This window comes from Bos indicus x Bos taurus, chromosome 10 (genome assembly GCF_003369695.1).
Source record: "Bos indicus x Bos taurus breed Angus x Brahman F1 hybrid chromosome 10, Bos_hybrid_MaternalHap_v2.0, whole genome shotgun sequence".
Classification (NCBI taxonomy): domain Eukaryota; kingdom Metazoa; phylum Chordata; class Mammalia; order Artiodactyla; family Bovidae; genus Bos; species Bos indicus x Bos taurus.
In genome coordinates, this window is record NC_040085.1 from 84,704,346 (window position 1) to 84,728,971 (window position 24,626).

The 24,626-nt window shown below is 39.9% G+C and overlaps 1 protein-coding gene across 28 annotated transcripts in view; it reads left to right on the plus strand.

The window, feature by feature from the left end:
• NRXN3 (neurexin 3) overlaps positions 1-24,626 on the plus strand; it is a 1,811,822-nt gene that overhangs the window by 1,624,575 nt on the left and 162,621 nt on the right. For 18 of the 28 annotated variants that reach the window (XM_027552545.1, XM_027552555.1, XM_027552571.1 and 15 more), the window contains 2 exons: positions 7,501-7,590; positions 13,490-13,797. In XM_027552545.1, the coding sequence (XP_027408346.1) occupies positions 7,501-7,590; positions 13,490-13,797 (398 nt within the window). The remainder of the gene's footprint in view (positions 1-7,500; positions 7,591-13,489; positions 13,798-24,626) is intronic. The other 10 variants (XM_027552550.1, XM_027552556.1, XM_027552552.1 and 7 more) reach the window with 1 other exon arrangement.

Genomic DNA, 24,626 nt, shown 5'->3' on the forward strand with positions numbered 1-24,626 from the left:
TAGCTGTGTCTGACTCTTTGATCCTATGGATCTGCCAGGCTCCTCTGTCCATGGAATTCTCTAGGCAAGAATACTGGAGTGTGTTGACATGCCCTCCTCCAGGGGCTCTTCCCAACCCAGGGATAGAACCTGCATCTCTTCTGTCTCCTGCATTGGCAAGCAGGTTCTTTACGACTAGCATCACTTGGGAAGCCCAATACAAGGGACATTGATTGTTATTTTTAGACCCCTTGGGAACAATATATTCATTTGTAGGCATAAGCTTCAAAGTTTGTCTGGAAGATCTATAATTTATAAAGAGCAGAGACTCCATAAGATCTAAGCAAAAATAAAAACTGTAGCATAAGTTTATCATGGCATCAGTAATGTTGATATTGGTGTGACTTTCCCATTCATGAGGATGAAAATGTTCCTATTTGTTGCCCATTGAAATTCCAAACCTCCTTCCTGTCCTCAAAGCTGTGTAGTGACCCTACACATGCATGTTTGAATGAGCAGAACTTTTCAAACTCAAATATTCTAGCTTTCTGGCTTTAAAAACATTGAGTTTGATATCCTCTGCAGAAGAAGAATGAAAGAAAATGAAAACTGGAGACATGTGGAAAGGAAGACCGCCAATGAGAAAGGAATCAGTAAGACTGAAAAGAAACAGGGAGACCACACAGAGGGGTGACCTGCAGGAGTGAACAGACCACAGTGAAGAGTGAGCCCCAGGATCACACTGGGGCTTTCACAACAGTGGAGGAAATACGTGATAAGAAGGGCATCTGGGGGAATCTTGAAAGTTTGAAGACCGAACATTAAGGTTTTAGGCCGAAAAGGAAATTGGCAAAGATTGGACACTAACCATCGCATGGTGAAGTAAATTTCATAAGCTTGCCTTCTTTTAACTGTAACCCTTCTCAATCAAGTGCTGTTGTAACAATATCAACAAAGGTGATAAGTCATATACTGAGCACTTATTTTCTACTGCTGTGCTCAGTGCTTTACAGACACTCATTTCCCTTTTAATTCCTGTAACAATCCTATGTTGCAGTTAGTATCATAATTCTCATTTTATTTATGAAGAAACTAAGGCTTGAAGACACATCAAGACATAGATATTTTTAGCATGTTTACCAGAAAGGAATAGACAAAATTCAGATTGAAACTGACCAGCCTAGTTTCAGGGCATATTTTGAAATAATTATAGCAGGGAAAAGAGTGACACCCCTTGAGAAAGGAAAGCAAATTGATAGTCAGTTTTGTTTTGTTAATTTATGGCATGTCATTTTTGAAGGTATATCTCAAATACAGAATAAGTTCTAGATAGACCTATGCTCATGAAGAAAGTTCCAGTAAATATGATTTGGAAACAGTCTCTTAAACTTCAAAAGCAAATAAAGATATCATGGTCACCTGGGCTTTACTTTATTCATCTTTCTGGGACTGATAGTATCCTTAATAGATGAGGATAAATAAGAAGTCCAAGGTCGAAGAGCTTCTGGAAGAGAGTGAAGAATAGAATTAAGATTTCAAAATACAGGGAAAGAATAGGAATTGTGATACACGTTCTAATTATTGCATTAGGATAAAGGTTTTTTAGTATAATAAATAGCACTTCAATAGAAATAGCACTTTGATGGAGATCTGGGAGAAATTCAGTGTTAACGTGTCCGCACACATACTCACCTTAGCCAGCCTGACAAACATCAAGCAAAGGCCAGAGGTGTGGTCCTTTAGGTAAGTGGGCCTGGAGCACCAGGGTTAAGGGTCAGAGGTGTGGTCATTTAGGTAAGTGGGCCTGGAGCCCCAGGGTTACATCTCTAGCATAGCCCCTCCCCCCATCCCCTGAGAATGAAGAGAATCACACACTCACCCCCTTCCCAGCCTCTTCCAACTCCCCACTAGCATTCTTGCCTGGATTGTTACATTTCATTTGCACAAAATCTTGTAATATAGGTATTATCATCTGCATATCTTTTGGAGACTAGATGAAGAAACTGAGACATCTAGATTAAGAAAATTGTGCAAATTCGTGGAAGTGGTAAATGTCTGAGATAGGATTGCATCCAAAGTCTGAAAGATTCCATAGCTAATGCTCTTTTCATTTGTGTTTGAGCCATCTTTGCTTAAATAACTCAACTCCTATAGCCTAGAAATGGTGGATCAATATTGACTTTGATATAGGAAAGAATTGATAATATGTCAGTCCACATATATTTTCCATTTCCAAACATATCCAGAAGATACAAGGCAGTGAGCTTCATCAGCCAAGTCAGGGCATGCCTGGGTGACCCACACTGTTTTCTTAGAGTAAATGTCTCATCACTTTAGAAAGGTGGTTCTTCCTGGCGCCTGGAGCCACTTAAGTGAGTCTGGAAAAGCTCCCTTACTTAATAATGCCCTTGTGCTCTGAGTATATTAATTTACTTCCCCCAGCTGATCAGTTTTATGCTCCAAGAGATTAATTTCTTTGCCTTGGCATACTAAAGGATTGAGGTTCACAACATACAAATACTTCTTTTTTCTTCAGCCCCAAAGGTGTGTTGTGAGGATTAATGAGATGATGCTTATAAGTGCATTTTGAGCTCCTTGCTCACAAAGCACTTTATAAATACAAGATATTAATTCTTTGTTGAGGTCTATCCATCACTTACAAATAGCTGAATATTCTAGATGCCCTTTGGGAAGCACAACCCCCCTTTTTCTGACTCTTAAAGAGAGTTCATCTGGGTCAAGACTAGGAACAAAATCAGAGCGAGGCTCAAGGAGTTTCCCCAGTTCCTTGTCTTTAGTGTCTGACTTTGCCTTGAAACTCACAAAGTGTTCTTTGGGGAGAGAGACATTCTAAGCACCTCTGAAATGGCCTATACTACTTGAGCCTACCCACATCGATTTTCTTTTGCCTCTAGCTCTAATACATAGTATCATTCTCTGACTGTTCATTAGACCCACAGTCTCATTTTTTAGTGTCAACAAAGCAATAAAGAAAACTTTCCCTTCCTTTATTCCAAGACTCAAAACAAAATGCAAAAAATACCTCTGGCATTAATTTTGCACAGACGAATGTTGCTACGATATTCCTATTAGCATGTCCATGTGCTTGACAACATTTCAGATGGTATTAATAGTCTACCTGCAAGAAAGCATTTTCTGCCAGCCCAGTGCAAATTGCCAGAACCTTTAAGCCACTCTTCCTCAACTTAGCAGCAGTATATCATCATTACCTGTGGCTGGACCCAGAAATCACATTTGTCAATGCCTGAATTGCTCTTTTACTTTCCGTGGTTTTAGAAACCCACTTTGTTTTGGAAATGGGGTTAGCTGAGTGTATTTTAGAAGATGCAGAAATATAAAAAGCCACAACCAGGGGATTTAGGGGGTATGTAGGCTGTTTCATTTTCTATGGTCAGTTAATGTTTGAATGATGAACTCTGTGGAACCAAAGGTAACAATACAGTCATCTTTTGATCGGAGGCCACGGAATTAATGTGCTTCCTTTTGATTAGTAGGAACGAATTCAATCATATTAATAATACTAAGTAGTTCGAATACATTGGATTATTTTTTCATATCTCAGGGTCTGTATATGCTCTGCCTCTTAATATCCTATACTGAGTCCTCTGGCGAACTGGGAAGTGGAGAACCTGAGGCTAAGTGACTTGTTCAAGGTTGAGCAGCTACTGAAGTTAAAACTCAAAGCCAGCCCAAAGTTATGACCTCCTATACTTTACTGATGACGATTTTAAGAAAATTAGTATAACTTCTAATGAATAGGATCTATGGTTGGACCAACAGAGTAAAATGGTGTAACAGTTATTTTTTGTGCTATACAAGAGTTTGCTCTATCTTTAAGTTCTTCAGCTGAAAGAATTTTTACTGCTTTGGGGCCAATCGGCAAGTTTCCAGATTACCTAAAGAGGGACTTAATGTATTGGGAAACTAGTCAAGGGTCAACTTACTTTCTTTATCTTTCCCTCCTCTGTTCTCTCTTCCTTTCCTTCTAAATGGATTAACCCAAATGTCACAAATGTGAGCTGTTTCTGCATAAAGGTTGTAGCTGTGTGTATGAACCAGTTGGGCCTTAGTAATTTTACCTCAAAGCATTCTGGTCTTCACAATATTATAATTAAACAGTGCATGGTTGTATGTGTCTCCAGGAACTGAAATATTTGATAATAGAGTCAATAGTACAGAAGCAAATGACAAGAGGCAACTAACTGTATAAAAAATGGATGGTGATATACACACACACATACACACACACATACCTCTAACTTTTTAAGTAGAATGAAATATGATCAGAACTTTTTTTTCTAAAATTCAGTCCCATGTAGGTGAGTGTCAGATCCATGTAAGTAATTTAAGCACTATCTATTTGAAGATTTCATTGTGCAATTTGTAAATTTCTCAGTGTGGCTGAGAACTGTAGTAGATTTTTAGGATCTAATTAGTAATGCACATATGCCTCTTTTTAATGACATTATGACATTACTATTCATAAGGCCATTCTTTCTTAAGGATAGCATCCCTGTCTGTTGAAGTATCGATTTTAGTCTTTGTTTCAATGTTCATACTGGTTGCTATATAAAATGTACAACTAAATGTCATTAAGGATTGGATATGAATGTAAATGGATTTGATGAGGTTTGTTCAGCTTTCAGAGTAGTCCCTGTGTATGAATTCTGATATTTAGAAGGTTGTTTGCTCTTCAAACAAATGGGGCTCGGGGCAAATGAACTCATTCTCATGCACATGTTTTTAAAACATTTCTCACTAATGTTTGAGCTAAATTAAAATAAAAACCAACAAGAACATGAAAAGAGACTAAGAACAATGTTAATGTGGCAATTTAAACCAATTTGGTTTTCCAAATGACCTTCCATCTTTCACAACTTTTAACAGTATACAAGATCGCTATCCCCTCTGCCAGATGCTGTCTGTCTGGCATGGAAAACTTAAAACCTTTTTCTAAATGTCTTTAAAGCTGAGATGGAGAAGAATGACTCTCTGTCTTTCACTTTCCGAAGGGTCTATGGTTGAATTGTGGCTATGCTGTCCTCCCAACACATCACGTATTGATTCTCCCCCATTGTTTCTTAGTCGTCTAGCCCGTACGATACCTGAAATGATTTTCCATGGAGCTTTATGCTTGACAGATTGAATGGGAGGGGGGATACTTAGAAGGACCAAGATTCCTATGTTTGTGGAAGAAGTAAGTCAATGCAGCTTCTTAATTAAGTTGGTACATATAGAGCTGTCAGTCTGGAACATTCAGTACTTCATATTTTGCCTTGCATGGTACTAAGAATATTTAGCTTTCTCTTCATTATTGACTTCACTAATCCATTCTACAGAGAGTGGGAAAAGGTCATTGCTACACTTAATATTGCACCAATGACAGTTACAGAAAACCCAAAGTAATAGAATATATTCAAGGTGAATCTGGCATAATCCTTTTGGCATTTCTCAGTATGTTGTTGTGACTAAAACTTGAGAGAGGTCAAAGCTTGTGAAGATGGATGATATATATCCCTTGTGTAGCTGTCTCCTGTAGGGTAGAGTTAAGAGTTACAGAGACATACGTTCTTTTCAGAAAAGCGCATCTTCCTTTTCTATTAGGACATGTGAAAATTAGCCCAACTTTATTTTGGATTAGTAGACTTCTGTGTATCAGATCTACCAGGATGATCATATAATGGTCTCATAGGTATTTATTTACGTTAACATAAAGTTACCTTTTTTTTTTAACCGTGGGCTTATTGAAACACCAAGAAATTAAGATACCTTTTTCTATTTTGGCTCCTAGCTGTCTCTCTCTCTCTTTTTTTTTCTTCTGTGAGAAATAACACTTGGAGGAAAACTTTAAATTATATACTGCAATCCAAAATTGTTAGTTGTTCTTTCTGTTCATTACATGTTGTCCTTTGATATGTTAATATATTAGGCTTGATGCCAACCAGATAGGGTCTCATGATGTAAGCTGGAAACAGATCCACAGTCTCCTCTTTGATGAGCTTTTTGTTTGTTTTTACTCCTGGGGAGTAAGAATAATGAGTCAGCTCCTAAGACTAATTTGTTCAAAGGAGAAATGAATGGGAAATCTTTTAAATGTACCCAGTACTGCTACCCCTCCCATTCTGCCTCTCACAGAAGGCAGGTACTAGTCTGACCACATGCAGAATCTTCTCCACCAATAAAAACTCCGACATGCAGGTGGCCCAGAGATGGAAATACTGGGGCAAGCTTTTATCCACCTGGTGCTACATGCCATTCTAATATTCTTTCTAGCTTTTATACTTATTTATGAATTGCTTTCAAACCACCTGTTTTGAGATTTTTATTTCATTTTTAACACTGGTGATCTGGATTGGGCTTCCTGAAGTTCCAATACTAGAAGGCTAAGAGGCAGAAGTAATTTAGAAGTTCACTAGTTTCTGTTTGATCTCCGTGAGGTTGGTTGATAAGACAGTAGAGTTCCCAAAGCATGGCTTCATTATTTTGTGTTTTGAAGCATATTCATTAGGGGTATATCTTCACAACACCACTCTCCAAGTCTGTCCTAATTAGACAAACCATCCAGGGGTGGTAATAACATTTACAAAGGGAAGAAAGGGGGCATACTCACAGTTAAAAGCATTATATTTGAGCCTTGAAATTAATTAGATATTTCATGCTTAGAAGAAGTATCCCTACCAGGCTTTTTGAATGGAGACATATTCAGGAAGGACCTCTCCTAGTGAGGAAAGACAGCAAGACTAGGTAAACTTATAAAACCTGTGTCTATTGGTACTAATAAAATATAGATGCTCAAAGGCCTGGAAACGCTATACCACTAAATGTATAGCTGCTTTTATTTACAGATGTTTAGTTGGGAGTTCCTCTGATTTTAAAATATGGAACAGATCTGGACCAAGGGATAGAGATGAAAAGATTTCCATGTGGTACTCTACCTATTTTACATAGGCAATGGGATGCCAGGGCCCCACTTTATGGAATAAGAAGTCTCTGTTGGCCATCAAGGCTTAAATTGTTTTCTTTGGCAAGGTAGAGCAGTTGCAGACACTTAAGAGGAGAATAAGGAAGTGCAGGGCTCCGTTCTTTACTGTATTCTGATGGGATACAGTAAAGCGAGTGTGGGACATGTGTGACTGAGACACCGAGGGTCCTGATACTCACAAGTCAAGGGGGTCCTTGTTCCTCCATTGACCCAATCAAGGTATGGTTGGAGAGAGATGGAGAAGAGAGAGGGTAAACCTTTCTGTAAACGGCCACACCTCTCACGGATGCTCATCCCCAGCCACTTTCCCAAAACTTGATGGAGCACGGCATAGCTAAGAATAACCTGACCTCAAACCTGTCAACCAAGGGCAGAGTGACTTCGACTCCACCTCCACTAAAGATAAATTGCTATCTATCTCTAAAAAACTTCATAAAACGCACCAAAAACCTAGGATGTTTTTGAATGACTTATTGACTTTTCAGATTGTTCTTTAAGCTGTTTTTTAAACTTTAAAGGCAACACTGATAATGAACGCTTCCAAATGGTAAAACAGAAAATCCCCTTCAAATATAACCGGCCCGTAGAAGAGTGGCTGCAGGAAAAAGGTAACTGTCGTTAAAACTTTCATTTTAAAATCATTTGACTCTAAACCCTCATTTTTAAAGCCTGCAAATAAATGTTCCTTAAATGATAATCGCCTGCTGCATAAATGACTGTTTTAATTTTCATTATAATTTGTGTCAGCTTCCACCTGCCATATGTTGATAAATCATGCTATAATACATTGCCATTAAAATACAGTTAAAGGGACTAACATCTAGTTTTCTATCAGCATGACAACCACCAACAAGAAATTCCAGGAACCTCTAAAAAAAAGAAATGTATTATGGCAATTTAACCACTGCATGACATTATTTGTTAATTTGTTTTAAATTACCTCTTATACCAGAGCTTTCTAAAGAAATTTCAAAAGAACTTATTAAACTTACATCTTGAGGCTGTTTTGGCTTTACTATCTGTAGCATGGTTAGCATCAACAACAACAACAACAAATCATAGATTGACTCGTCATTTAAACTGCTTAAACAAATATTATAAGGGGAGCCATGTTCTTTAACATTTGTTTTTAAACGAGGAAAGAATGAGAAGGATGGATTTTGCCTTCAGAATTACACTTGCAGAGGCAAAGATATTTCCTAAGAGGTTAATGGCATCCTAGTTACTGATGGAAACTAAAAATAAATAAATAAATAAACGTATTCTACACTTCAGTTGCGTGGTACCCTTGTGTATATGATACTTATGCAACAAAAGTATAAGGAGTTGGAAAATGAAAGGTTAATGGAAGGCAAAACAGCAGTTTCTCATTTGCCAAAGAAAACAACCACTTGGTTAATGAAAGAGGGCAGCGGTTACATGTGATGTTAGAATTTTCTGTGTGGCTCCTCTTCATTGGGAGGTAAACTATTGTCTTTCAATGAAGAAAGACTTCTGACTTGAACAAGCTGGTGACTGTTTTTTGTTTTTTTCCTGAGCCAGTAGCTACTCTTGTAGTTTGAGGTGTTTTTTGTTTGTTTGTTTGTTTTCTTAAGGAGATCTTAAGTGAGTTTTTAAAATATGTAGAGATTTGATTGAGTTATTTATAAAAAGTAATGGGGTATGTTAATATGCAACGTAAAAAAAAGACAAAGGACTACTGCAGTTGCAAGCTGAGTGAAAACATTCAGAACTTTAAACACGGAAAATCCTCACTGAGTCTTAACTGTTTGCCCTGTTTTTAACGTACGTGGTCTAATTAAAAATAAATTAAGAATAACTCTAAAAAGCAAATAATTTTGTTTAGTAATCACCAGCTCATAAAGTCCCTTTAACATTAGAGATGATGATTGCCTCACTTCTTAAAAAGGAAAAGACAACTTAGATGCATGTCTGAGTCTCATGTGCCTGAGAAAATTTATTTTTTGTTTCTTTCAATTTTATGTTAATAATATTTTATTTTACTCCATTGCCTTTTGAAGTCTAAGTTCAATAGCATGCCAGGCATTTTCATTTGTATTAATCATTTTAAAGTTATTAGTAGGCTTTTAGTTGTTCTTCCAATAGCATTGCTATCAGTTGGCTTTTATATAGAAGGACGCTTCCAAACACACAATAGAGGTTGAATGGGTGGGACTGGGTAGGGGTGGTTTGGATGGGAGGAAGGGAGGAATTTGTTTCTTAACTGAGTATGTATGTTTATATATGCAAATAATATTGAAAAGAATTCTATGCAAACTGGGGGGTTCTCTCTTCTACATTATTTTAGCCAAAATCACTTTTTTGTTTCATTTAGGTAAGTAACATCTATTCATTCTATTGCTTTATCTCTTCCTCTGTCTAGCCAACTTTCCCTTTATAGAAATAGAAAATGTATACCAAAGACCTTGCAAGGACAAGGAGTTAGAAAAGGGTGAATCTGGAAAGATGATTAGGCAGAGGCATTAGTAAGGACTTGGACTGCTCTGTCACTTGGGCAGAAACAGTTGCTTCTGTCATTGGAGAGATGTGAGTCACAGCATTCCCTCGCCTGTTTTCTGGCGCTGTCTGTTATTGACTGACTTTCTGACCTTAGACAATCCACTTAACCTCTTTATATCTCAGATTTCCCATCTGAGGAGAGGAGAAATAATACTGCCTATTCCCCAAGGGTGTTCTGAGGTTTAATTAATTAGTCTTTGTGCAACACTGACTGGAAACATGCAAAGATTTAATTTAAGCAGTATGTGAACTTGGTGTCCAAATGAGGGAGCATTTAATGACTTCCAAGAGGATGGGCACCCAAAACAAAACACCAAATAACCTGCTACAAAGCCTGTACTGGTATTGTAGTCAGATTTTATATTATTGGTGATAGATTGGAATCCATTATCAGATTGTAATATAGATAGAATAGTGGTCATCCCTTATTAAAAATAAAAAAGAAAGAAACACGATTGATCATAATGAGTGGCAATAAGGAGACCTGGCACTGATATTGAGAAATCTTGGGCAGATGGTAAATGTTCTGCGGTGGGTCCCTTATGTCCTTCGCAGGGAGAGGGTCGTGATGATTGTTTCTCACTTACTCCTGCTTCCTTGAGAGAGTGAAATTGATCAGAGGAAAAGATAGCAGAAGACTTGAATATCCCACAGTTCCTTTAGTGCCTGCCAGCATTACTATTAACCACCTAATCTAAGGTACAGAGGGCCGGGAAAGGGGTTTAGAACATAAGAAAAGCAGATCCAGTCAGAAATAAACCATGAAACAGACAAATAAACAAAGACCCAAATACTTCCTATGGCATGATGGATACCTGAAACATATACACTCCTTCCCAATTTACCCCACCAGTGTCTTGTTCTCAAGAAATGATTAGTCAGATCTCTCTGTGAAAGCAGGAATAGCCAGAAATGAAGCTGTGGTTTAATTGTGTAGCCCAGGAAATGTCTTGCCTTGCTCCACACTTGGGTCTGTCTTGAACAAGCAGAGACCACTTTTTGGAGTGAACCGTGGCAACTGGAATAAAGGAGATCCATCATTTCTAGCCAGTGTAATTCAACTTTGCATTTCAATTCTCTCTGACCTTCCTTTCATTTGTAAGCATAGGCGGAATAACATCACTAGGAAAATAAGATGAAGACCATTATAGATGTGGAGTACTTCTGGGAATATTAGAAATGCAAAATCTACTGTAGTCAGTTATAAGCATCAACTGATCTTCAGTGCTGGGCTATATATAAAAAAGGCAATGAATAAATATTATGGTTGGCCAACAGTTATGTGAATGGAAGGGATATTATGGCATTGGGGCTATCTGGTGCAAGACACTAAACTTAAGCCCTACAATTCTCCTATTAGGCAGAATTCTCCTTTTTATTATGTTAAGCTATTCCAAATGCCTATGCAAAGCTGAGAGCATGTTTATTCTCCCCTTCCATCATGGCATTTCTTTCAGTAGTAAGCTTAGGGCTCCCAGGAAAAAAGCTGTTGTCAAAAAACTAAATAGTAGTGAGGTATGAGCTCCAGGCCATTACCCAGCATTACTGTGCATTGAACTTTTTGCTGCATCTCATATGAAAAACGAGAGGTCAAAGAACAGGCAACGATGTGTGTGCACAGGGCACTGAAGGAATTGATGGGAAAAGAAATGGAAATCTATTAGATCTATTTGATTAGTCCCTTAGGATCTGGGCAATTTTGTTTTTAAAGGCAACAGATTCCATTTCCATGCTCCACGTATTTTTATAGACATTATTTTCACTATAACAAAATTATCTGGCCAATTCTCCATAGTGTAGTGTTTAAAGCTCCCAAAGGGGTATTATTTATCAACCATTCTTGACTAATATGCCCTTAAGAGTTGCCTGATGAGTGGATTGGGCTCTTGTACAGAGTTCCCACTGAGTAGAGGTGTTTTCCCTTTTCTAGCTCTTCCATTTCACCCATTTTTATACATTGAGAAGGGATTCCACTAGAATTGAGACGGGATTATATACTAGAAATTCAAGGGTACTAATCTTTATATAGATTTAAGGGCTTCCCAGGTGGTGCTAGTGGTAAAGAACCTGCCTGCCAATGCAGGAGACATAAGAGACACGAGTTCAATCCCTAGGTTGGGAAGAACCCTGGAGAAAGAAATGACAACCCACTCCAGTATTCTTGCCTGGAGAATCCCATGGACAGAGGAGCCTGGTGGGCTACAGTCCATAGGGTTGCAAAGAGCTGGACGTGATTGAAGCGACTTAGCACACACACAACACATATAGACTTTAAACACCATATAATAATAGTTGTAGAAGTTACAAGCCTAAATATCACAGTATGTCTCTATTCAGATTAGAGATCATAGAGCAAAGATCTCAGTCTTTAAAAAAACGTACTCCTTTCAATTAAACAGTTGAGTATAATAGAACATTGTTTTCAGTCATTAATAGCTAAAATAATTCCAGCAAGATTAAGGATGACTGGAGCATTGTTTGATCGCTAACTAAAATGGAGGAAAAATTCAAAAAGGATAAACTTAATTCCATTTAAAAAAAAGTTTTTCCCTCTTTCTCCATATGGAAAAGCAGACAAATAATCTGGAGAAACAATAGAATAGAAGGCTTTGTCCTTCAAAAGCTAGATCTTTCTGTGAAAGATCTCAAGCTTAAGAAAAGCTTTTTAAAATAGGGATAGTTGGGGCATAGTTGACTTATACCGTTCTCTGTTCTGCCATGATTTCATTCTGATAGTTTTCTGTGCACAGAGCATAAATGGTCCCCCAAATAGGAACTAGCAATAAGGTGAGCTACTGTGTCTTCAATCCGTTAACATGCCCATATATCATTTAAGGTGTTTTATGTGTTGCCTTTTTTATTAACACCTATCCCTCCTTTGGAGAAGGCAATGGCACCCCACTCCAGTACTCTTGCCTGGAAAATCCCATGGATGGAGGAGCCTGGAAGGCTGCAGTCCATGGCGTCGCTGAGGGTCGGACACGACTGAGCGACTTCATTTTCACTTTTCACTTTCATGCATTGGAGAAGGAAATGGCAACCCACTCCAGTGTTCTTGCCTGGAGAATCCCAGGGACGGCAGAGCCTGGTGGGCTGCTGTCTGTGGGGTCGCACAGAGTCGGACACGACTGAAGTGACTTAGCAGCATCCCTCCTTTTAAAATTCGTTGATTTTGAATGATGTCATTTTTCTTTCCCCCTTTATCGCTGACATGATCAATGCCTACTTATTTTCCATACCTTTGAGAGAGATTTAATTGTGTGACCATGGTCTCTCCCCTTCCCCAAATGAATAAAGACAGAAAATAATCTGTCATGAAGTTTATGAAATAGCAAGTACAGATAGAATATTATACATTAGCAAAATTTCTAGGAAATCTTTTATTTCCTAGAGGTGTTTATTTTTATAAGTACACAATAGCTCCAGGTCTCTTAATTAAAATCTAATTTAATTTCAGTTAATTTAATTATCAGACCTAGTTTTTTAATTCAGTGTTCTGAGTTACCCCACTGAGTTTTTATTTGCCCTATATATTCTTCATCATTTTCATTATGTTACATATGTTACTTTGTAGGTTAAAAAAGTCAGTACAATAGGTATTTATGATTTATTATTATAATTACCTGATTTGGGTTGTTTTCTTTTTCTGTCATCCACAACTGTATACCCTGGAAGACTGCAGTACCACTCGTCATTGAAGCAAGATTTCTTCTGCTTCACAATAAAGAAGTAGACATTCAATTATTCAGGTTGTCTAGGATATTCAGCTAGACAGTGGAAGAGATAAACATAGGGAAATGTTATTTGCCAATGTCGAGATTGAATTTTTGTTACTTGCCAATACCTATACTGAATTTTTGCTATCCAATTTTCTCCCCTTCAGTTGCTCAAGGAAGCCTGTTTTGATGTCTGGTCCATTCAGACCAGGTAAGGCAAACAGAGAAAAATGTATGGGAATAATGATGTTTCCTCCACCCAACCCACTAGGCCGGCAGTTAACCATCTTCAACACCCAGGCGCAAATAGCTATTGGCGGAAAGGACAAAGGACGTCTCTTCCAAGGCCAGCTTTCTGGGCTCTATTATGATGGTTTGAAAGTACTGAACATGGCGGCTGAGAACAACCCCAATATTAAAATCAATGGAAGTGTCCGGCTGGTGGGAGAAGTCCCATCAATCTTGGGAACAACACAGACGACCTCCATGCCACCAGAAATGTCTACCACTGTCATGGAGACCACCACGACAATGGCTACGACCACGACCCGCAAGAATCGCTCCACCGCCAGCATTCAGGTAAGCCTCTTTCCAACATTTCCTTGACTCTGCATCTTTGTCTTTGAGACATTGCTATCATGGTCAGGGGTGCTTTGTAGCTGAAGTGTCTGAATTACTATGTTTGTAGGAAGGACACTTACAGGTGCTCATAGTAGTAACACCCAGGAGAGAGAAAGACAAAGCAATTGATAAAGAAATTATGAATGTCTGGTGTGCACGCATGGGTTATTATTCTTATTATATCCATCACTGAAATGGTAAAGCTGTTATTCAAGGTGAGAGATGGAGAACATTTTCACTGTGACATACTCTCTCCTCTCATTTTATTACCTTTCTTTTCAACAGCAGACAAAGATAAGGAGGAAAGGAACATTTGTTATCACAGGAAAGACTATATTCTAGTTAAATTCTATTTGCATCCTCCTGATGGCTTACTATTGGGACATGAATTGTTCGTTTCTGAGGCCATGGAGTAGCATTAAGTCAAGGGTAGATGAAGCTGAAGTTTCCATCAATCTTTATAAAATGCAATACTTGTATTTTATAAGTGTTGATTAATCACTTGTTATTTTTGGTCTACTTTGTTTCTTTTACATTGTATTGACCAAAATCCTAATTATATTAGAAAATTTGAAGGTCTGAGTTTAACTATGTAGGGAGTCCTTAGTTTTTGTTAATGTTTTGGTTTTGTCACTTAAAAGTAATTGTAGCCAAGCTAAAGCTTAATGCTTTGCTGATCACTTTGGCTTCTCATAAATCTAGATATTAGAGGGTATAAAGTTGAATTATTAGCCTTAAATGCTCTGGCAAAAAAATAATACATTCCAATTGCTCATGGCGGAGAAGGTGATTGCACCCCACTCCAGTACTCTTGCCTGGAAAATCCCATGGATGGCGGAGTCTGGTAGGCTGCAGTCCATGGAGTCACTAAGAGTCAGACAAGACTGAGCGACTTCCCTTTCACTTTTCATTTTCACGCACTGAAGAAGGAAATGGCAACCCACTCCAGTATTCTTGCCTGGAGAATCCTAGGGACGGGGGAGCCTGGTGGGCTTCCGTCTATGGGGTCGCACAGAGTCAGACGCGACTGAAGCGACTTAGCAGCAGCAGCAGCATTGCTCATGGGGAATTGACCCTTAGCCTGGTTAGTGTCTGTAGGAGATTCAGTAGATCAGTACTTGTCCTTTCTTGGTTTAAGACATTATCCAGGGATTCAATGAAGTCTTTGACATCACCTTTCCATTGATTTCACTGGGCACTGGTAAACCTAAAGTCAATAATCAATTAAATCTCTGATGTGTTCTCGTTCTTCTGAATTAATTTTGTGTGAGTTAGGTAGTGGTAGAATTGTCTTCCTTTTCCCTTGTTTTTGAGTAGACACAGCCAGACACCTCCTTACATGATTCCACAGGAACAGTCGGAAGCTGACTCACAGATGATGCTATCAGTACAATGTTACGTGTTTTAGAAAGGCTACTGAGAAGCCTGTTATTTCACAGTCTTAGAGTTGCACATGTTGTTACATTCAGACCTATGTACATGCTCAAAAAAAATAGCTTCTTCTCCACTGATATTAAAGCAATAACTCCTGACACTTCACTCTACTCACTGAAAAGAAGATAAAAGGCAATATATATTTCTATTATGACTCTCTATAGCTCTAGAGCAGATCTGCTTATTGTTGGTGAAAGGATAGTTCTGTCTGCACAGGTCTGGTTCTGCTTCTGTCAGAATGCATTCCACTAACTCTGTGGGAAGCAGAGGAGCAAATGGCTTTTTCTTCGCAGGGATGGATGGTCCTGTAGTCTTTTTCGAGGCCATGTTTTTACTGACCTCAGAAGGATTTAATGTTACATGGGGATTCAGGGACCAAGCCATAATAATGATCAGTTTTGGGCTTTCCCTCCAGGGGCAAATACATAAATGGGAGTAGATTAAGTATTTGTACAAACTAAGAAAGCTTAGGCTAGAAGGTACAAAAGTCTTGTAAGCAGTTCTGACTCTAGACATCATTGGACCTACTGTCATTTTAGAGAACAGCAGCTGTGGACAGCTGGTCATCTCTGACAGCTTCTTTCTGATGTGTCTCTGTTCCTTTAGTCCAGTAATAATTGGATCACATCTGCATGGCTTTCCTTTTGCTTCTAAAGACAAGGCTATAAAAATGAGTTATAAACCTGTTGATGCTTGTTGTTCTTTAGAGTGTATAAAACCATAAGTGCTATTGGAGAAAAGCCAACAGATGAGCAGAATTGGAATAGATTGGAACGAGAGATTTAAAAGCCCCATATTCTTTGTAAAGATTAGCTAAAGGAAGTAACTATGCCAAGGGTTTTGCACTTTTTGTTCGGCCGACCAGCCATAAGAACTTTGCCTTGGACTCTGGAAAAAACTTAGGATGGACAGGTAGACACTGCTATCCATTTAAAATGGATAACCAACAAGGACCTACTGTATAGCACATGGAATTCTGCTCAGTGTTATGTGGAATCCTGAATAGGAAGGACTTTGTGGGAGAATGGATCCATGTATATGTATGGCTGAGTCTCTTTGCTGTCCACCTGAAACCATCACAACATTGTTAATCAGCTATACTCCAAAACAAAATAAAATGTTTAGTGAATTAAAAAAAAAAAAAAAGGTTATCAACAGTGAACACCTGCACACATAAAACTCAATAGCCTGCCTGTCTCCAAGTCTGCTCCTTAAGTACATTCTGTAGATTACATCAAGCTTGTGTTAGGCATGTGGACCCAACAACCCTTAGATTCTATCCAGGGTTTTAGACAGTTTCCAGACTGTAAAGACTTTGGGTGAAGAAAGTCACTCTCTGAAGTTCTAATGTGCCCTGTGTGAGCCAGCTGATTTTCCTGGATGAAATGGATTCATAAAGATTTGACCTCTGAGTAGCATTGAAACATACATTACCAAATGTAAAATAGATAGTCGGGGGGATTTGCTGTATGATGTAGGGACCTCAAATCCAATGCTCCCTGACAATCTAGAGGGGTGAGATGGTGTGGGAGGTGGGATGGAGGTTGATGTATAGCAGAAACCAACACAATATTGTAAAGCAGTCATCCTCCAATTAAAAAGAAATTAGTTTGATTTAAAAAATTTGATCTCTAAGAAATCTGCAGGAAAAAAAAAGAGGTGAGGAAGACTGGATTTCATGTCTATAGATTCATCATCCACGTTTTCACCTATGTGTGAAATCTTAGAGCCATTTCCAAGTGACTCTGTTCTGTCCTCCTTGGCTTTGATAATATTGCTAGAGTAGAGTTGCCCTAAAATTTGACTCTTCCAGGAGAAACAAAATAAGCATGTACATTCACAAGTATAAATATCCGGTTATTAAAAAATCCACCAGTTATTTCTTTAAGCGTAAGGTTAAAAAAAATCATTTGAACAGTTCATTTCTAATAGACCTTGGATAATGTTGATTTCAGATCAAAGGAAAACTGCAAAGTGCTTTTAGTGATGCTCTTAGCCATGTGTGAAGGTGAACAAAGAGTTTCTGAACTGATGGCCCTCTAATGCTCCAGCCTCCTGGAAATAATTAGCATTTTGATCTTTCTAATGCACTAGTGTGTTACAAAATACTTGTGAATTACATGGACTATGTGCAATTACTCACAGCTGTGGTGCCAAGCATTAAGTCTTTACCCTACATTAAGAAGGATGTCTCTGGTTACTCCCCTGATTGAAAAAGAAAGTTAAGATTGAGAGAAGAGGTGGATACATTGAGAAAGCAAATGGATGGGTGATAATTCTCAAATAAAGATCTGGCACTTAGTAGGTGCTCAATAAACATTTGTTGAATAAATCTGAAAACAAGATAGGCTTTATAATGTACTTTATCATTTAACAATCAGAAGTGGCATGGCTTATGGAAGATTTTCCCTCTAAGATGATCACTGGGCTTTGGACAATTTAATTTACCCCCCACCCCCAGTGGTAAAACTATGCTGCTGCTGCTGCTGCTAAGTCGCTTCAGTCGTGTCCGACTCTGTGCGACCCCATAGACGGCAGCCCATCAGGCTCCCCCGTCCCTGGGATTCTCCAGGCAAGAACACTGGAGTGGGTTGCCATTTCCTTCTCCAATGCATGAAAGTGAAAAGTGAAAGTGAAGTCGCTCTGTTGTGTCTGACTCTTAGCGACCCCATGGACTGCAGCCTACCAGGCTCCTCCGTCCATAAGACTGATGAAATGTATGTACTTGAAATCAGATTGCCTGAGTGTGGAATCTAGTATCCTCTTCATATTAGCTAAGCGACCCTGGGGAGGTCACATGTGTTGTGGTTACCTAGCTGTGGAGACAACCTGTCATCATTTAGTAGCTTGAAACAATGATGTCATTAGATCTCATAGTTTTATGGGTCAGAAATTTGGGCAGGGCTCAGAACACTGAAAGCCAAAGGAGAAGGGCGAGGCAGAGGATGAGATGTTTAGATAGCATCACCGACTCAATAGACATGAATTTGAGCAAACTCCAGGAGACAGTGAAGGACAGAGGAGATTAGTGAGCTCTCCATGAGGTTGCAAAGAGTCAGACATGACTTAGTGACTGAACAACTGTGAAAATAGCAAAGCAATTCTTCTGCCTTACATCGAACTGGCTGAGGTCACTCAGTGGCTACTCTGGACTGGAGGCTCTGGCTTCACACGTGCACCTGGAGCCTCAGTGGATGAACTGGACTCAGTTGTGAACATGTCGCTCTCCGTGTCTCTAGGACTCCTTTCATGGAGGCTTAGGTCTCGTGGAGAGAGTTTTCCAAGTCTTGGATACATGGAGAAAGGAAAAAATCTCAAGTTGGTTGAATGTACAAAGCTAAATTGACAAAGTCAGAGATGATAATTCCCAGAGAGATAGCCAAGTTCAACTAGAACAGAGAGTGTATAGAGGAGGATTGGTGGGAGATCAGAGACTCAGATTCTGAGTGTCTTGGCCTAAAACTCCCTTAAACAGAAGAGGTCCTAGAGGGGAGAACTGGATCAGGTTCCCTGTGGGTTTCACTACCGAGATCATGCAGGCATGTCCATTACCTGACATCTGACCCCAGTGCTGGGGAGTGACTATTGTGATAGTCACTAAAATGGAAAAGTTTCTAAAGTGGAAAAGTTCAGTTCAGGCTACATTCACATTCCTGAATCTTCAATCAGGGCAGAAGGTAAAAGTGAGAAATAAAAGTCTTTTAGGGATCACTGTCAGCCACCAGGACCAAAACGTTCCTGCAAGAGAGGAAAGGGCCACGAGGAAAATAGTTCCAAGAATAAGGTGTATTCTCTTCCCTTAGTGCTCTAGACCAAGTTATTAGTCAGGAAAGAACTCAATGTGTTCCGTGCAAATCACCATTTGGAATCGTTTATAAGCTTTTAGCAGGAGACTGATCGTGACCCACTTTTTCTGAATTGGGCATTGGTAAAGTCACCTTGGCATTGGCCAGGGCTGCCCGACACCAGAAAATTACCAGAAAATCACAACACTCAGGCTGGACTGGAACTATTCCCAATAAACAATAGAAATGAAAGATATAAAAGCTTTATGAGATTTCATTCTTATCCCTAACTCACAAGTTTGGTGGGAAATACATGGACCACTTTCAAAAATTGCAGAAGGAAGCCACGGTTTTTCAGGTTTTGTAACAATACCTTCATGGAAAGTCCTCCCCATGGTCTGCTTTTACACTGGGGACAGTCAGAAGCACCCTTCAGCCTTGATACTACTTATGGCGAAACAAAACAAAGCAAAACTTGTGACTAAAAAGTTGATCCTTTACATGGATGTGTATGGCTGAGTCACTTTGCTGTTCACCTAAAACTATTACAATATTGTTAATTGGCTATACTCCAATATAAAATTAGAAGTTAAAACAGACCAAAAACCAGCAGGCTAACCTGCCAAAAAAAACAACAAAAAAAAAAACCAGTTGATCCTTCTCACTGCTTGTTCCTGATGGAGTCCCCGTGTGCTGAAGGGAAGAGAGAGCAATTAGAGTCAGAATTTCTAGTTGGACCCTGCATTCTTCCAGTTTTTTAGCTATGTATCTGTGGGTGAGTTGATTAACCTGTCTAAACTTCCGTTCTATTATCTATAATCACCTGATGCAAAGAGCTGACTCATTGGAAAAGACCCTGATGCTGGGAAAGATTGAGGGCAGGAGGAGAAGGGGACGACAGAGGATGGGACGGTTGGATGGCATCACCGACTCAATGGACATGAGTTTGGGTGGACTCCGGGAGTTGGTGATGGACAGGGAAACCTGGCGTGCTGCTGTTCATGGGGTCACAAAGAATCAGACATGACTGAGCGACTGAACTGAACTGAACTGAATTATCTATAAAATGGGCTCGACAGCATCTATACCATAGGCTTGTTGTGAGTAATACATACAGCCAGATGTGGAAAGAACTTAGGCCATGCCCTATTCCATAAGTTTTCACTAAATGCTAGACATTCAGAAAACCACTTCAACCCAAGAGACTCTCCCAGGACTCACAGATCCTCATAGAGCTTAGCCTCCTTGTATGGTTGGATAAGCACAAAAACAATTTTGTCTACACCCACACAAACCCATTATTACCCAGGATTTCCTTTGAGGGTTCCAGATTGAATCATATCCCTGAACTCATCAATTAGAAGGAATTTATGGAATGGGAGTTAGTTGAGTGGTTATTACATACAAAGCTTTTTGTTAGGACGAAGCGTGTGAAGCTGCCAGTTTTGTAGAAGCAGAGTGGTCGAATATCAGCAACTTCATATGGTTCCACAAATAAATGACACATTCATTTTCAGTATGTTGTTATCCATAGGGTTTTGAGATTCTGGCTGGAACAGGTTTCTGAAGGTTCTTTGAATAATCAGACTGTCTTGGATTGGGATACAAGATTCATCTACCTTATTCCAAATACCATGCTCTAATAGGAGGTAAATTATGTTATACTTACCCCCCCAAATTACCCCTCTGGGCCCCTCTACCTTTTCCCTGCTTCCATCAGCTTGATGGAAGTGAGACAAGGAGTCCACACAGATTTCCATCCCTCGCTTTAGCCATAAGACAACAGAGCCTCCAGGGGAAGTTTATTTTAGGATCAGGGCTCAACTAATATTGATTAACGGCCTTGCATAAGGTAGGGCTCCAGGGCTCATTCCTTTCCTGCCAAGCCTCATAACTGGGGGAGGCAATGAAGATTTGTCTGTCTAATTAGACTTCAGCTGCCAGCCAAGAAATACCTTCTGTTTCCTCTTTACCCTCATGCAGGTACTTTCTTTTCCCCTCTTGGAGAACAAATGGGGAGGAGGGGGAAGGAAATGGACTCTAATTTACTCATTACCTAGTAGAACCCTCCAGTGACATTTTCTCTCTGGAATTGCATGGTTCTAATGGGGAAAAAAAAAGGAACTTGATGGGTTCTCTTAAAGATTTAGGTGTCAGCAGTACAAATAGATCAGTACTTCCCAAGGCTGAAAAAGTCCCTGAAAGGATCTCTGAGAAGGTCCTCATCATGTACAGGCAGGAACTCTGCAAGATGCTCAGATAAGTTGTAGAGATGCCCTTCTAATTAGCATGTAATATTTATAGGGTAGAATCACTGACCAGAACTGTGAATAAAGCACTGGATCTTACTTTTAGCCATCTGAATAGCTAAGAGGGAGGTGCAGCTCTTGGCTACTCACTGTGGGGGTCTTCAAATGTTTCTTTTTTCTTTTTGTAGTTGCACAATGTGGGATCTTTAGTTGAGGCATGTGAACTCTAAGTTAAGGCATGTGAACTCTTAGTTGCTGCATGTGATACCTAGTTCCTCCACCAAGGATCTAACCCTGACCCCTCCATTAGGAGCATGGAGTATTAGCCACTGGACCGCCAGGGAAGTCCCCCAAATGTTTCTAAAACATTTGTCCAATCACCTAACAGACTTCTTGGCCAAGTATAAAGCCTGTATCTTTACCGTGTGCAGTATGGATCTCTTCCCTGGTCTCTCTCTCTCTGTCTCTCTGATGGTGTTTTCTACCATCTTGCTCCAGGCACACAGGTCTTCTTGATCTTCCTTGAACTTAGATCCAGGAGAAGGGAGAGACAAGCGAGGGCCGTGCAGTTGCAGAGTCTGATCTTGTCTCTGTTTAACATGTTGATTTTTTGCTGATCAAGAATTTTTTTTTTGCATTGATGCTGACTTCAAAACATTGCAATAAAGTATTCTTTATCTCTGATGATTGAATTTGAGGCCATTCCTTTAAACGTTACACAATAGGTGAGTGCCTCCTCCTTAGTCCCAGCCCTGCTCGAATGTACCAAGCATGCCTGTGGCTTTTCCCTTGCTGTTTCTTCTGCCTGGGGCAGTCTTGCTTGAATGTACCAAGCCCTGCTCAAATGTACCAAGCACGCCCACGGCGTTCCCCTTGCAGTTGCTTCTGCCTGGTGCAGCTCTTCCCAGTGATTGAATGCCTCACTGCCTCACTGTGTGCAGACTTCTGCCCATATGGCACCTTCTGCAGCGGCCCTCCTTGACCATCCCCTGTGAAATAGCGCTCCACTCCCTGCTGCCTTCTGCTTCGTGGCCTCTCAGAGCAGTCATCTCTACCTGACATGATATCACACGTTTGCTTGTCATCTCTGTGTGGTGAAATGTGTGTTCTAGGATGGCAAGATACTCGTTTCAGGTGCTATCAGGGCACAGAGTAAGGCCTCGGTCAGTATTGCTGGAGGCAAATGGATGGACAGCAATCCACTAGCACCTTTTCAGGGAGTACACAGGTCTTATGATGCTCACGACTGAATCCCACTTCCAAGCGCTGTCCCCGCCTCCGCCGCCTCAAGAGGCCCACGCTCTGGCTCTCTGATGAGGCTCACCAGTAGGAGTGGTAGTCAGCAGCGGTTTGTTTGTTTGTTTGCGGGATGGAACCAGTGCCCTCTGTGGTGAAAGCATGAAGTCCTAACTACTGGACCAAGAGGGAATGCCCTCAGCAGTGGTTTTGCTGCTCTGGACTCCTTGCCTTGTACAGTTGCTGAGTCTGATCTTATCTCTATTTAACATGTAGATTTTTTGCCCATCAAGAAACCTTAAGAATAAGAGTTCAGAGATGTCTCCTTGTATCTGGTATGAGAGATTGTTCTTGTTGATTTCTGGTCTTAAATTCCCTTTCCTTAGAAATTACTTGCCATCCTAATAGCAAAGGCGGTTTCTAGCACTTACAGTTTTCAAAGCAATTTTGAAAATGTAATCTCTCCCACTTTCCCTGTCTAATTTGTTTGCCATATTCCTTTCCCAAATTATTTAATTATTAATTCTCCTAAAACCTACCTTTGTATATATCAGCAAATAAAAACTATATTAATGGACTGCTGCTTCTACTCTGTTCTACTGGTATGGATAGAAAATTAACCAATGGCTAATTTACCTGGTTGTACATATGTGGATAGGAGTCTTCTACCCACTTTAAGTTACTTTTTTTGTTTTTCTCTAATAACTAAGTTGATGATTCAGACAGGAAAGCATCTGCCTGCAGTGCAGGAGACCTGAGTTTGAGCCCTGGGTTGGGAAGATCCCCTGGAGAGGGGAATGGCTGCCCACTCTGGTATTCTTGCCTGAGAAATCCCATGGCCAGAAGAGTATGGCAGACTACAGTCCATGGGGTTGCAAAGAGTCGAACTCAACTGAGCAATTAACAACAACAGCAAACAGCTAAGTATGTTATGAAAGTGAAAATGTTAGTTGCTCAGTCGTGTCTGACTCTTTACAACCCCGCCAGGCTCCTCTGTCCGTGGGATTCTCTAGACAAGAATACTGGAGAGGGTTGCCATTTCTATGAAACTCTTTATTCCTGGTCTTGACTCTATGATTTATGTGGCTCCATAGTTTGTGATCCTTTGAAAAGAAGATTCTGGAAGATACTATGAGAAGTCACTAGATCAAGAGAAGGAATAATCTCTACGTAGCTCCTGACTCAACATTCATGCCCTGGCACAGTGCCAAACACAAAGTGGGGCTCAATCAATGTTTGTTGAAAGAAAGGAAACTGCATTAAGTGAATGAATGCTTATCTTCAAGAGGAAAGAAGCAGATCAGGGGGCAATGTTATTGATGTTCAAGGTCGACAGAGACAGCTGTGAGAAAGCAGGCTGATATGAAGGAAAGAGAGCTCGGAAACAAGAATCAGGAGACTTCATTTGTAGATAAAATGGTTAAAGCCATAACTCAAGGTGGGCTTTCATGTATCAGCTTTGGAATTTGGCTAGGTTGCTTCTTGAAGCTTAGTTTTACCACTGACATATGGAGATGATAACATCAACTTCATGGATAGGTTACAATAACACAAGTCTACAGCGTCAGCTGGTGCAACTCAGCAGATCCTTGTTGTTATTTTAAATGGGATTCTAATACAGGTCTCTTTGGCATCCAACTTTTGGATGTTATTCTTTAATTAGCCATTTGGCCTATCACAGGGCAGTTAGCTTCCTTAGGGCTCCACCCTCTCCTCAGCTAACAAATATAAGGGTAGATTCACATTGTCTCCAGTATCTTCACTTTCCTAACAATAGCTAACGTGGCACCTTGCGCATCCGGTGACAGTGAATGGATGGACAAATGAATTAGAGGGTGGAGGGGAGGAAAAGTTGAGGAGAAGAAAGCAGAGAGCAAGCAAAAATCCTCTGCAATCATTTTGCTGTGAGAACAATCTGTCCATTTCCTGGATTGGATGGCTCAGGTTGAGAGAAATGCATAGGATATCTTTAATCGAATTCAAATTACAATGCAAATAATGATTTATTTTTGTACCCCACTCCACCCCTTTGCTGAAAGCTTTCAGAAGGAGTTCCACAATGACTGCCTCTATGTAGAAGATA